General features: G+C 50.1%; 1 protein-coding gene and 1 long non-coding RNA gene across 4 annotated transcripts in view; one reads left to right on the forward strand and one right to left on the reverse strand.

The window, feature by feature from the left end:
• The window catches only part of LOC105047185 (pterin-4-alpha-carbinolamine dehydratase 2, mitochondrial), a 25,432-nt gene extending 14,275 nt beyond the window's left edge, over positions 1–11,157 (reverse strand). Inside the window, exons 1-2 of one of the 3 annotated variants that reach the window (XM_073259221.1) lie at positions 10,952–11,157; positions 10,835–10,869 (exon numbers count right to left, since the gene is read on the reverse strand). In XM_073259221.1, the coding sequence (XP_073115322.1) occupies positions 10,835–10,869; positions 10,952–11,002 (86 nt within the window). In that variant the 5' untranslated portion in view covers positions 11,003–11,157. The remainder of the gene's footprint in view (positions 1–10,834; positions 10,870–10,951) is intronic. The other 2 variants (XM_010925999.4, XM_010925998.2) reach the window with 2 other exon arrangements.
• LOC140858677 (uncharacterized) lies at positions 1,220–1,622 on the forward strand. The gene is made up of 2 exons (XR_012142249.1): positions 1,220–1,353; positions 1,398–1,622. It is a non-coding gene; the product is annotated as an uncharacterized lncRNA (long non-coding RNA).
• Positions 11,158–13,649: the final 2,492 nt, after the last annotated feature.

Below are 13,649 nucleotides of genomic sequence, written 5' to 3' on the forward strand. Positions count from 1 at the left end.
TTGTGATGTAGAAGAAGAACTAAATCCATAGCTAAATCTCCTAATTGGTGGTACTCTAACACGTGCTTGACACAACTTGGATACCAGCAATCTGAACTGCATGAATATAAAACACCATCTTCACGATGCAGAAAGATAATTAAAAAGGCAAGCTTCGCTGAATATAGAAGAACTATGATGAAATTTTGTTGGAAATGATATTGCATATCCTAATAACCTTGCCACCTCATGGGATTAAATAGCGGTACTTAACTGCTGATAATCTAGACAGTTTGGTCTGCTATCAAAACAAACAACAATACAAATGGCAGTATGAGGAAGGAAATATCGCAAGACTGTATCTGCTTCCAACCATTTGATCAGTAGTATATAATAGCTACTTTTAATTTTTCAACCATCCAATATATGTCCATTCCCATATCTCATCGGATGTTCAAAGTTCAAACCATGTCATCATTCAGTCGCAACCAACACAATAGAGGTTAGAGGATCTATGACAAATAAGCACCAGCAGCACAACTCTGCTTACAATGTCACGCCGAATGTTCTAGAATTTGGAACTAGTGGATCTCATGAGACTAAGACAGGAACCAAGGGGAGCAGTATACACAGAGACATAAGGCAAGAATTTTGAGAGCTGCAAAACCTTGAGTGCATCAAAAATACGGAGAATCTTGATGCCTTTGCTGGAATTTTCCAACAAGGATCAGGAGTGCACAAGCAGCTGTTTAGGCACTTCTAGCATAAGCTACCTTTATATGAAAGTGATGAACACAGAACAACTGCTAAGCGCCAGCCAAGAAAGAGATGGTGGGTTGTATCCTGTACTTTGATGACGCACACGAGCTAAATGTATGCAGGGAGGGAAAGTACAGGAAGTTCATAGTGAAGGATTCTGCCCTACTATATTGTGTAAATGCGACATAAAGATCAACTGGCCACCATTCTCAAACTATATTTCACAGGTACATCTTTATGCCTATTTATATTTAAACTAGGAGGAAAATTGGGTGCAATGTTAAGGGACAAAGTTTATGCTAATATTTGGAAAGACACATAAAACATAAGGATGGATCAGATTGATAGATAAGAATAATGGGAGCAAGAGAAGCCAAGTATGTGGAAATGGCCAATACTCATTAAGCTATAGCTCAAGGTAAATATAATGTGCAAAAAAAAAAAAAAAAAATGTGATTACCATCAATGGAGAGAAGACCCCAATATCTAAACTACAAACTACATACATACACTCTAACACAGATGATACCCAATCAACTGCAGGCAGATCACACTTGTACCAAAGGAAGCTGGCACTTCATTGTAGTAAGATTTTAGAAGCTATCGCAATAAGAGGTTACAAAAGCATAGTAAGATTTTAGAAGCTATCGCAATAAGAGGTTACAAAGTCTCGTAACAGAAGCATTGCCTGCCAGGCAAAATAATAGAATCAACACCGACTTGTTCAGAGAGGTGTAACTAACCCTGACACAAACCTTGACAAGGTTGGACCCCTATCTCCTAAGCGAATGGTACATGAAATAAGACAAACAAGCAAAGACATTGGCCCTACCTTCTGAGAAGGCTCAAAGGAGGCATAATAAAGAAACACTGATAATCCTACTTGTTGGGGGATACCCGCCGACCGACCGACCGACTGTCGGAGGGCCCGACCGACTGACGGCCCGACCGACCGACTGACGGCCCGACCGCCTCCGACGGACGACTCCGACTGGCCGATAGACCGACCGATAGTCGGTCGGGCGACCGACTGACGGATGCCATCAGCAGTTAACTGCCGGCCATTCAACGGCCCATCACCGGCCGGGGGTATGTCGGGCGTAACCTTCCCGACCAACTGAACCCGGGGGTCTGATGGCCGACTTACATGGTGCTCGCCGATCAATGGAGGGGCCCGACACCACTCAACTGGCTACCGACCTTGGGTCGGTCGGCTCCTCCAACCACCGTACAGCCGCCAGACGTTGTCAGCTCTGACGCGGACATGCGGCACAGTTACCTAGGGGCATTGTCCCGCCGAGAGCCGGGTCAACCCTGGTAATTGGACGGCCACACGGCGACATGACGTTTTCACGGTGGCTCTGACAGTCCACAGTGAGTTGACAGCTCCTCACTTGTCCGCGCCATTAATGACGGCGCCATACCTGGCTCCACTATATATAACCGGGGAAGGCAACAGTGCAAAGGATCGATCCGCCCGTCTCTCCCACATACGCAGGCTCGCTCCTCTTTCCCTCTCCCTCTCTCAGAGCTCTCTGTCTGCATTTCACTGTTGCCCAGTCACCTCTCTGACTTGACCGTCGGAGGGTCCCCGCCGGAGCCGCCTCCGGTCAGTGCGGACTTCCTTTTGCAGGTGCACGCTCCCCGGCGATCGGACGACGAGGCGATTGGCCGCAACAGATTGGCGCGCCAGGAAGGGGGGACAGCATGACAAAGACAAGAGCTCAACGATCGAGAGTCACTGGGTTCGGCCAGGCGCTCTTCCTGCCGGGAAGAGGCCTCTCCACCACCACCGGCGGCGGAGCCTAGCTCTCCGCACCCTGCAGTGACCACGGAGGCCCAGATTGCGGCCATCGTACGGCAGATGACCGTACTGACCGACGCAGTCAAAAGCCTCCAGCAGCAACCGGCGGCCCGACCTATGCCTTCCAGGAGTAGCCGCCGACGACCGCGCCGATCCCTGTCGCCTCCATGCGAGCGCTCCCAGCAGCGCTCCCACGGAGAGGAGGAGGGACGACCACGGCGCGACGACCGACGGTCCCAGCGGCCCTCTCCCTCCCCGTTGGAACGGGCAAAGAAGGAGAAGCGGCCGCGCACAACCGTCGGCCTCCCTCTCGGAATCTTCTGGAGACTCCACTCCTGGGGTCTCCCAGCATCGACGAAGAAGTGGACAAGCTACTCGAAGCAGGCTTCATTCGGGAATCCACGTATCCCGACTGGCTCGCCAACGTCGTCATGGTCAAGAAAGCCAACGGGAAGTGGAGGATCTGCATCGACTATACCGACCTCAACAGAGCCTGCCCAAAGGATAGCTTCCCACTTCCGAAGATCGACCAGCTGGTGGATGCGACGTCCGGATTTCGACTGCTCAGCTTCATGGACGCCTTCGCCGGGTACAACCAGATCCGGATGGCGCCTGAAGACGAGGAGCATACCGCGTTCGTAACTCCCAAGGGCCTCTACTGTTATCGGGTGATGCCCTTCGGATTGAAGAACGCCGGCGCCACCTACCAGCGACTCGTCAATAAGGTCTTTAAAGACCAGATCGGGCGTAACATGGAGGTGTACGTGGACGACATGCTGGTAAAGAGCACGCAGATCCCGGACCATGTTCAGGATCTCGAGGAGACCTTTTGCACCCTTCGCCGACACCGAATGAAGCTCAACCCGACCAAGTGTGCTTTCGGGGTGACCTCAGGGAAGTTCCTCGGATTCCTCGTTTCTCAGAGAGGGATCGAGGCCAACCCTGAGAAGATAAAGGCAATCCTCGACATGCGTCATCCGAACACCAAGAAGGAGGTCCAACAGCTGAACGGAAGAATCGTCGCTCTTAGCCGATTCATTTCCCGGTCGGCTGAAAGGTGCCTCCCGTTCTTCAAGATTCTGCGTCAAGCGGACGGTTTCTCTTGGTCGGATGAGTGCGAGCAGGCCTTTGAAGGCCTGAAAAGGTACCTGGCTTCCCCGCCGCTGCTCGTAAAGCCGCAGGTCGGGGAGACCTTGTATCTTTACTTGGCCACATCTTCCGAGGCGATCAGTTCGGTGCTCGTTCGGAAAAACGAGTGCCGAACTCACCAGCCCATCTACTACACCAGCAAAGTGCTCCACGGCGCCGAAGCCAGATACTCGGAGACGGAAAAGATGATTTTCGCCCTGACCGTCTCCGCGCAACGGCTTCGACCGTACTTCCAGGCCCACGCCATCGTGGTGCTCACCAACCAGCCCCTGAGGGCAGTATTGCGCCGGCCCGACACATCTGGACGACTCGCTAAGTGGGCAATGAAGCTTAGCGAGTTCGACATTCAATACCGACCAAGGCCTGCCCTGAAGGTCCAGGTCTTGGCCGACTTCATCGCCGAGTGCTCGACGACCGACCAAGGGTCGGGAGCTGAAGACCCGGGACGAGATACGGTCTCTGAGCCAGACCCGATCTCCACCTGGGTACTCCACATCGATGGAGCCTCGAACGCTCAGGGAAGCGGGGCCGGGCTCCTGCTCACGAATTCGGATGGGGTGGTCACCGAATACGCCCTCCGGTTCGACTTCAAGGCCTCCAACAATCAAGCCGAATACGAGGCGCTCCTCGCCGGCTTGAGGATGGCGAAGGAGCTGGGCATCGACAGCCTCCGGGCATTCTCCGACTCTCAGCTGATCGTAGGGCAAGTCAAGGGCGAATTTGAGGCGCGAGATCCGACCATGATCAAGTATCTTCAGAAGGTGAAGGACCTCGTGGCATGCCTCGAGTATTTCGAGATCTCCCACATCCCCAGGACGGAGAATGCCCGCGCCGATGCTCTCTCCAGATTGGCAACGTCGGCCTATGACTCTTTGGGTCGGACGTTCGTCGAAAACCTCCAGCAGCCGAGCATCGATCGGGTCGAAAAGTGCAGCAGCTAACGTCCGAACCAAGTTGGATGGACCCGATCGCCCAGTACCTGACCGACGGGATCAGTCCCGAGGATCCCGCGGAGGCCAAGCGACTCCGTTGGTCGGCGTCGCAATATGTGATCATGGACGGCCGACTCTACAAGAGGTCGTTCTCCCTCCCTCTGCTCAGGTGCTTGGGGCCGACCGACGCCGACTACGCTCTCCGAGAGGTTCACGAAGGAATTTGTGGGAATCACTTGGGGGGCAAGTCTCTAGCCTTCAAGGTCCTGCGACAAGGCTACTACTGGCCGACCATGAAGAAGGATGCGACAGAGTTGGTCCGGAGGTGCGAGCCATGCCAAAAGTATGCAAACATCCAGCACCAACCGGCCAGCCAAATCGCTCCCATTGTCGCTCCGTGGCCCTTCGCTCAGTGGGGAGTCGACATTCTCGGTCCGTTCCCACCAGCGTCGGGCCAGAGGAAGTTCATCGTTGTCGCCATCGACTACTTCACGAAGTGGGTCGAGGCCGAGCCCTTGGCGCAGATCACCGAGCGGAAGATGGAGGACTTCATCCAAAAGTCCATCATCTTCAGGTTCGGGTTGCCGCACACCATCATCACCGACAACGGACGGCAGTTCGACAACCAAGACTTCAGAGACTTCTGCGCCAGGTTCCACATCCGCCACCGACTAACTTCAGTCGGGCACCCACAGTCCAACGGTGAGGTTGAGGTGACCAACCGAACCTTGCTCCATGGACTCAAGACCCGACTGAATGAAGCCAAAGGTCTCTGGGTCGACGAGCTGGGCTCCGTTCTGTGGGCTTACCGAACGACCCCCCGCGTCCCGACCGGGGAGTCGCCGTTCAGTTTGGCCTACGGGACAGAGGCGATGATCTCGCTCGAGATCGGCCTACCATCTTCAAGGGTCGAGCAGTACCAAGAGCCGGACAACTCCGAGAGTCGGAGGGCCGACCTAGACCTCCTCCCCGAGCTGCGAGACGAGGCTCAAATCCGAATGGCCTCGTACCGACAGAGGGTCGCCCGGTACTATAACGCCAAGGTCAAACCAAAGCTTTTCAGGCCTGGCGACCTCGTCTTAAGGAAGGCAGAAGTGTCGAAGCCCTTGGACCAAGGGAAGCTGGCTCCCAACTGGGAAGGACCCTACAAGGTTGCAGACACCTTCGGGCCAAGAGCCTATCGGCTGGAGACCCTTGAGGGGAAACCCATTCCCCGGACTTGGAACGCCGACAACTTGAAGCTGTATTACCAGTGAATTTTGAAATTCAATAGTCGGAATACAAGTTCAGTTTGAAATCTCGGAGTCTTAAAATCTTCGACTAGTGATCGGCGCTCAGCCACAACGTATCGACGTGGACCTAGCACCGACGACGCATCGGACTCTTGCGAGCACCGACGCATCTACAATAACAGGAGTCGACACTCCTTCGACGACTCGTCGGACCTTCACAAGGGCCGACGGACTCTTGCAAACGGGAGTTACACTCCTTCGACTTTCGGCAACACATCCGCCCCTGACGAAGGCCGATGCATCTGTTGCGACGGGAGTTCATACTCCTTCTACGGTCGAATTTCCGGGCAGAATCCATCGGCCGACAGGCCGATCGGGCCCCGACCAAAGAAAGGCTAAAAGCCCACGCGACTATTGTCGCGACTTCCGACCAGGCTACGGCCGGTCGAGGGATATTCGGCTTACCACCATCTATCACACGACGCGACCTTAGTCGCATCCACGACCTACCGACCGACCTACGGCCGGCTGAACGACATTCGGCTTGCCATCGTCTGTCAAAAACACAGAACCCGACGCAAGAGCATGGGGACCCGACTTACTATCGTTCCCCCGACACTGCGCCGTGCGACGACTGACTAAGCGCATCTGTGGAAGTCCGACTACCGAACCTTTATCGGGTTCGGTCTGCGCCCGACTCAACAGACGCACCCGACTGACGACTTCGACTATCGGAAGCCGACCTAAAGTCGGGACACACCTACTTTCGGGGCTGCGCAAGTTATCGAAGTCCTACCGACTTACGTGGGTTAGTGACTTGCTTAAGTTAGCGGCTGAAGTTCGACATCGCAGCACTAATCGGCATTACAAACAAGAAGAACAAGAAGAAAGTTTCATTCATTGATGAAAAGAAATTACAAAGTCGGGTCGAAGCCCGATTACATGTATTTTCAAAAAAAAAAAAAAAAAACAAAAAGTAAAGATGGTCGGCAGGGCCGATCATCCGTCCTAGTCGATCTCTTCGACCAACGGAGGATCGGGGATGACCGGCGTCTCGGCCATAAGCGGCGCTGGGTCGGCCGCCGAAGGATGGGCTTCAGTCGGCAAAGGAACTTCGGTCGGCACCTGCTCCGGGACGGCCTCCTCCACCACGATGACGCCTCCCGACGGCTGGTCGGCCATCTCCTCCGTTCCTTCTCCTTCGACTCCTTCCTCCTCGGCTAGCGGCGGGACGACGCGGCTGACGTCCAACTCCGGGTACAAGGCGTGGACGGCGTCCCGACCGTCCTCGAACCCGACCCGGTATGAGGCGAAGCCCGATTCGAGCATCTCCTCCCGGTATTGGTCGGAGGACCGGAAGTCCTCCACCGCCCGATCGGCCGACTCCCTCGTCGACCTTGCCTCGTCCTCAGCACGGGCGAGCTCCTGCCTCGCCGACTCCGCCTCGACCCTCGCCATTTCGGCGTCGATCTGGGCGATGGACAGCTCCTCTTCGGCTTCCGCGAGCTTCTCCAGGCTGCCCCGAAGTTGCTCGCGTTCCCCTTGGAGTTCGGCAGTGGCGCCATCTCGTTCACGCCGAAGGCGACGCACGGCCCACCTTTGTGCTTGGCCTCCTTCTTGGCCGACCGGAGTTCGGACTCAAGCCGGGAGACCTCGTCGATTAACTTAGCCTCCCGGTCGGCCGACTGCTGGAGTTGGTCGGCCAACATTGCCCTCTCAGCCTCGGCCGCTGCCGACTTCTCCTTGAAGGCCGCCCGAACGTTGCCGAACCTTCGGTACCCGGCCTCCAGTTCGGACATTGTGAAGATCAGCTGCCGATGGAAAAAAGCTTCGTCAGAATCGCATAACACGAAAAATTTCTAAGTTAAAGGAAAAAGTGATGCGAAGCTTACCTCAACCATCGTCGGGTAGAACCGCGACAGCATCTCGGCCACCTGCCGAGACCGCAGCGACTCTACGTCGGCTGGGAGGAGGATCCCTTGGCACAACCTCCTCGCAAGGTTGTGGTCGGCCAACGCCGACGCACCCTCGGGGTAGTATGCGCTGGGAGGCATTGAGCGGCTCCCCGACCTATCTTCCTCCGCGGGCTCCATCGGGGCTTTCCCCCGATCAGCTGCCCCGACCGACGGGACTGGCAGCGACGGCACGCTGGAGTTCGACCCGGCGCCCCCCATTGCGCCAACAGACGCCTCCGGACGATGTTCGGTTTCCCGAACATCATCCGGCTCCACCCGCACCGGCGAAACCGCCGATATTCCTTCGGCCGCCTCCTCATCGGCCTCTCCTCAACTTGGACCGTCGGAGCCGCGAGGGCTATGACCGGCTCCGACTGGTCGGTCGCCGACGCCTCGACGGTTGGCGGAGCTGGGGTTGGTTTCTTTGCAGGGCGCGAAGGGCCGGCCCCCGACGCTGGCCTCTTCCTCTTGGCGAACTGCCGAATCTCGGCATCCGTCGGCCTCATCCTCGGTGGTGTCCCTGCAATACCGACAAGAACGTTAAAGGCTGGACCAAAAGCCGACCAAAAGATGAACAAAAAGGAAAGCCGGAGGATCGGGCGATACCTATTCGGGGGGCCAGACTCAAGCCGGCGTCATAGAGAGCTTGTTCGGTAACAAGCTCCCTCTGCTTCGGTACCGACATGTCCTTCAGTCGGTGGAAGTCCTCCCGGTCGTCCGCATCCACCCGACTGTTGTCGTTGGCCTCGGTTCGGGGTATACCCCAACGAGAAGGAAAGCCCCAAGAAGAAGAGGAGGAAACAAAGAAAAACTGGTTCTTCCATCCATGAATGGACGATGGAAGACCAGTTATGAAAGCGAGACCCTTCCGGGGGTTGAAGAGCCACCACCCTCGGGCTTTAGGGTGGGGTCGGAGCACAAAGAAGGCCCGGAAGAGTGAAACGCGGGGGTTGGTCGGCAAGAGCTGACACAACAGCGCAAAAGAAATGATTAAACGAACAGAGTTCGGCGCCAGTTGCGCCGGACAGAGTCCGTAGTAATCAAGTAGATTTCAGACGAACTCCGGAATCGGAAGTCGAAGACCCGCGCGAAGGTCTTCAACGTACAGCGCCAGATCGCTAGGCGGAGGGTTGTTGACCCGACCGCCGGCCCCTGGAGCAGAGAGCCGAAACTGCTCCGGGATGCGATAGTGCTCCCGAAGCCGATCGACGTTCGGCCCCGAAAGCGAGGAGGCCTCATCTTCCGGAGCCGATCGGGAGTCGTCAGTCGGGTTCCCCGACCGAGCTCCCTGAGTCGATTTCCTGGTCATTATGCCGGAACCGAAAGACAAGAAAGAGAAGACAAGGAAGAAGAAGGAGAAGAGGGGACCACGAACCAGATGGACCCTCCGCAAGCGAAGAAGAGCTCTGCCCGTGACGACTGAGAAATCGCCCGGACAGAGTTTCCCCAGCGAAATGGCAAATGTGGGTCAGGGGTCCGGGAGGTCCTATATATATAGGGCCGACCGACGGCCGAGATGCTTCCGCGCCGACCGAAGACCTGCAGATGCGTGACGCGTGGCGCCCGCTGGTTGGCAGAGGAATCGGCGCGCCCCGTCCCGGGACGGCCGCACCGCCCACATTAAATGCCGGAGGGGGCGCCGGCCAACCACCGCGACACGCGGCACGCGGGGAGTGGCTCCGCATTCACGCGCCCGCGCCGATTCGCGTTCCCGATGGGACGCCCGACAGCGGCCCACTCTCCCGCGATCGGCGCCGAATATCCGGTCGCCTGACGCCATATCGTCCGGCGCCCGATCTTCTGACACCGACGCAACGTCTGACGACGACGGGACGTGGCGTCAGACACCTGACGCCGACGTGACTTCTGACATCGACTGGACGTCCGGATCGCTGGACATTCATGAGGCATCTGACATCGGATCATCCGGCGGTACGGTCGGATCTACACGTGCGACAAATCCACTCCCAGTCGTCCGGGATTGCTGCCCGAATGGAAGCATCGGCCAGCTCGCCACCCGACTTAGGAGTAGAGGGGGGCAACTGTTGGGGGATACCCGCCGACCGACCGACCGACTGTCGGAGGGCCCGACCGACTGACGGCCCGACCGACCGACTGACGGCCCGACCGCCTCCGACGGACGACTCCGACTGGCCGATAGACCGACCGATAGTCGGTCGGGGCGACCGACTGACGGATGCCATCAGCGGTTAACTGCCGGCCATTCAACGGCCCATCACCGGCCGGGGGTATGTCGGGCGTAACCTTCCCGACCAACTGAACCCGGGGGTCTGATGGCCGACTTACATGGTGCTCGCCGATCAATGGAGGGGCCCGACACCACTCAGCTGGCTACCGACCTTGGGTCGGTCGGCTCCTCCAACCACCGTACAGCCGCCAGACGTTGTCAGCTCTGACGCGGACATGCGGCACAGTTACCTAGGGACATTGTCCCGCCGAGAGCCGGGTCAACCCTGGTAATTGGACGGCCACACGGCGACATGACGTTTTCACGGCGGCTCTGACAGTCCACAGTGAGTTGACAGCTCCTCACTTGTCCGCGCCATTAATGACGGCGCCATACCTGGCTCCACTATATATACCGGAGAAGGCAACAGTGCAAAGGATCGATCCGCCCGTCTCTCCCACATACGCAGGCTCGCTCCTCTTTTCCTCTCCCTCTCTCAGAGCTCTCTGTCTGCATTTCACTGTTGCCCAGTCACCTCTCTGATTTGACCGTCGGAGGGTCTCCGCCGGAGCCGCCTCCGGTCAGTGCGGACTTCCTTTTGCAGGTGCACGCTCCCGACGATCGGACGACGAGGCGATTGGCCGCAACACTACTAAAAAAAAGAAAGGAAAATAAAAGAAAGAAGAAAAACATAACAATAAAGCAGACGAGACAATCGCTAGGGTAGCAAGTCAGTATGAGTAGAGGGATGAGACTAACCTGGACAGTTATACGAGAAGATAAAGAAGAGAGCATATAGAATGATAAGAAATACCAAAAGCGAGAACATCGCATACCGGCCGTGACTTAGGAACGGGCTTACAAGGGGCGCCTGCAAGCGGAGCGAAAGAGAGGAATTAGAGAGTGTTTCCGTATGGAAATATTGGAGAGGGTATTGAGCGCGACCAACCGACTTTGGGAAGAAAGAGGAAACGCGAGTGAAGCACTCGATTCATCATCGCCATCTTTGGCTTTGATTTCGGAGCGGCGGAGAGGCGGCCGCAGGGACTGCTGAGAGGGAAAGCCGGGATGGGACGATATCTCGGTGATGCGCGCGTGCGGCCGCGGGAGATGGAAGGTTGCTGCTGGGGCTTCTAATACGGTGACATAACGGGCCGAGTCCAAACGTGGACTCTGGAATCATGGGCTCTAGTTGCAGCTCAAGACTCGTGGTGTGTATATGATGAGAGACTCTTTGTGCACTGCAAGCGGTGCAGAAAATCTGATGCGGAGCACATCATTCATCTGATTTATTTATATAATTATTATTTTTTAATATATATTTAATATCAATAAATTAATTTTTTTATTTAAAAATTTTATATGATAAAAATATTTTTTTAAAAAATTATGATATTTTATTTTAAAAATATAATATTTTTGATAAAAACTATGATATCCAAGCTAAACTGAATAGGATGCCATAATTTTTATGAAGAGATGTCATAATTTTTTTAAACAAATATTATAATACTATTTTTATATATATTCATTTTTTTTTCATGCAGTATAATGACATTTCTTCTTAAAAATTATTACATTCCTTCACAAAAATTATGACACCTCATTTCAGTTTAGCATTTTTTGCAGCGATATCATAATTTTTATGAAGAGATATCATAATTAAAAAAATATATATTTTTATCATATAAAATTTTTAAATAAAAAATTGATCTATTAATATTAAATATATGTTGAAAAGTGATGATTATATAGATCAATTGAATAAAATGATATGCTTCATATTGGATCTTCTGCACCATCTGTGGTGCACGGAGAATTTCTAAACAGACGATAGCAAGGCACCCCTTTTCCCTGGATTTGGGAATGTATTTTATTTATTGAGAGGTGCATGTGTTGCGTGAAAATATTAGTGATGGAATCATGATTTTGCACGTGAGAAAAAGGTGACAATGTTTTTTTGGTAAGAAAAGATAACAATTTTTTAGAGTGCTGGGACTTTGTTGGATTTTTAAATTAATATCCTTTCATACCGTATAGATATTGAATTTTAATTAATAAATTGAACGTTTAGCTCTTATGGTACTAGGCTGGTGAGACAATTTTTTATGGTCCATTTCTCTTTCATATTCCCCTTGTATATTGATGGAAATATTTGAAATTTTCAATCAGCGATCATGAAGAATAAAAGATATTATCCAGGAGATGCATAATTATATACCAAAAAATAGGGATATCATTATAATCCTAGACCTTATGATGTGCTTAGGAGTTATTTGGTAGTCATGTTTTACCAACATGAATATAGACAGAAAAGAAAAAAATAAAGGAAAAAAAATTTATACATGATTTAAGCAAGATAAGTTGTATAAGAACTTGATGTCATGGACCAATATTTTCGAAATGAAATATTTATAATCGGACTTTGGCAGTCTCATCCATTTCAGAAGTTTATTTTCAGAGGGCAGAAAGGATTGGTTATTTATATATTACTAGCAAGTTATGAAACTGGAAAGCAAATATGTGAGAAGCATGCCTTTTACCCTTTCATATCCTTCCAAACCTATATTTGAGAATGTTCTCGTAAATGCCAAATAATCATATCTTATTGAAGCATAATGATCAGCGAGCATAATAAAATTATGATGGTATACATAGATGAATTAATTATTATACATAAATCACTTTTCTTCTAACTTCAATTTCCAAATGTAGCTACTCCAAATAGCTATCTAATAGATTGATCTTTTTAAAACAGTTTTTACAGCATTTTTTAGTTTTTTAGATATTTCAAGTTCAAGCATTCTATGATCAAAAGGAGTCGAATGAGTTGATGTAGATCTTATTTAGAATTGCTGTTGGTGGTAAAGCTTTTCGAATTTTTAGAAGTAAAATTTTTAGAAGTGGAGTTTTTATAAAAAGCTATTTATTATTTGATAACCATATTTACAAAGTACTTTTGATATGATAAAATGATAATAAAAGATATTGCATAGTATTATATAATAAAAATAAAATAATTTATATTATATTATATATTAAAATATTATTATGATATAATATAATATAATATTATAATATAATTTGATATTATTATAATTATAATATAATTTATAATATAATATAATATATTAGTTATAATCTAATGTACCAATAAATTATAATATAATATAATATAATATATTATTATAATATAATTATATCATATTACTATTAAAAATTATTATGTTATATTGTATGATTATAATATAATAATGCTATAATAGATTATATTATATGTCTATAACATAAATATTATTATATTTTAAAATATTATTTTATTATATAATATTATTATCATATAATGTAATATAATATAATAGATTGTAATCTAATCTAATAATAAATTATAATATAATAGATTATATTATATTATTATAATATAATCATATTATATTATTAATAAATATTATTATATTAAATTATATTTTAATAATATAATAATATAATAATATATTATATATTTATAATATATTATAATATTAATTTTTTATTATATTATATTTATAATATAATAATATAATATGATATAATTATAAAATTTTTTAGTAAATATTTTTATCATTAAAAATATTATTTAAATTAAACAACTTTTCGATATTAGCTAGAAAA

The sequence above is a fragment of the Elaeis guineensis genome, chromosome 6 (assembly GCF_000442705.2).
Source record: "Elaeis guineensis isolate ETL-2024a chromosome 6, EG11, whole genome shotgun sequence".
Lineage (NCBI taxonomy): Eukaryota > Viridiplantae > Streptophyta > Magnoliopsida > Arecales > Arecaceae > Elaeis > Elaeis guineensis.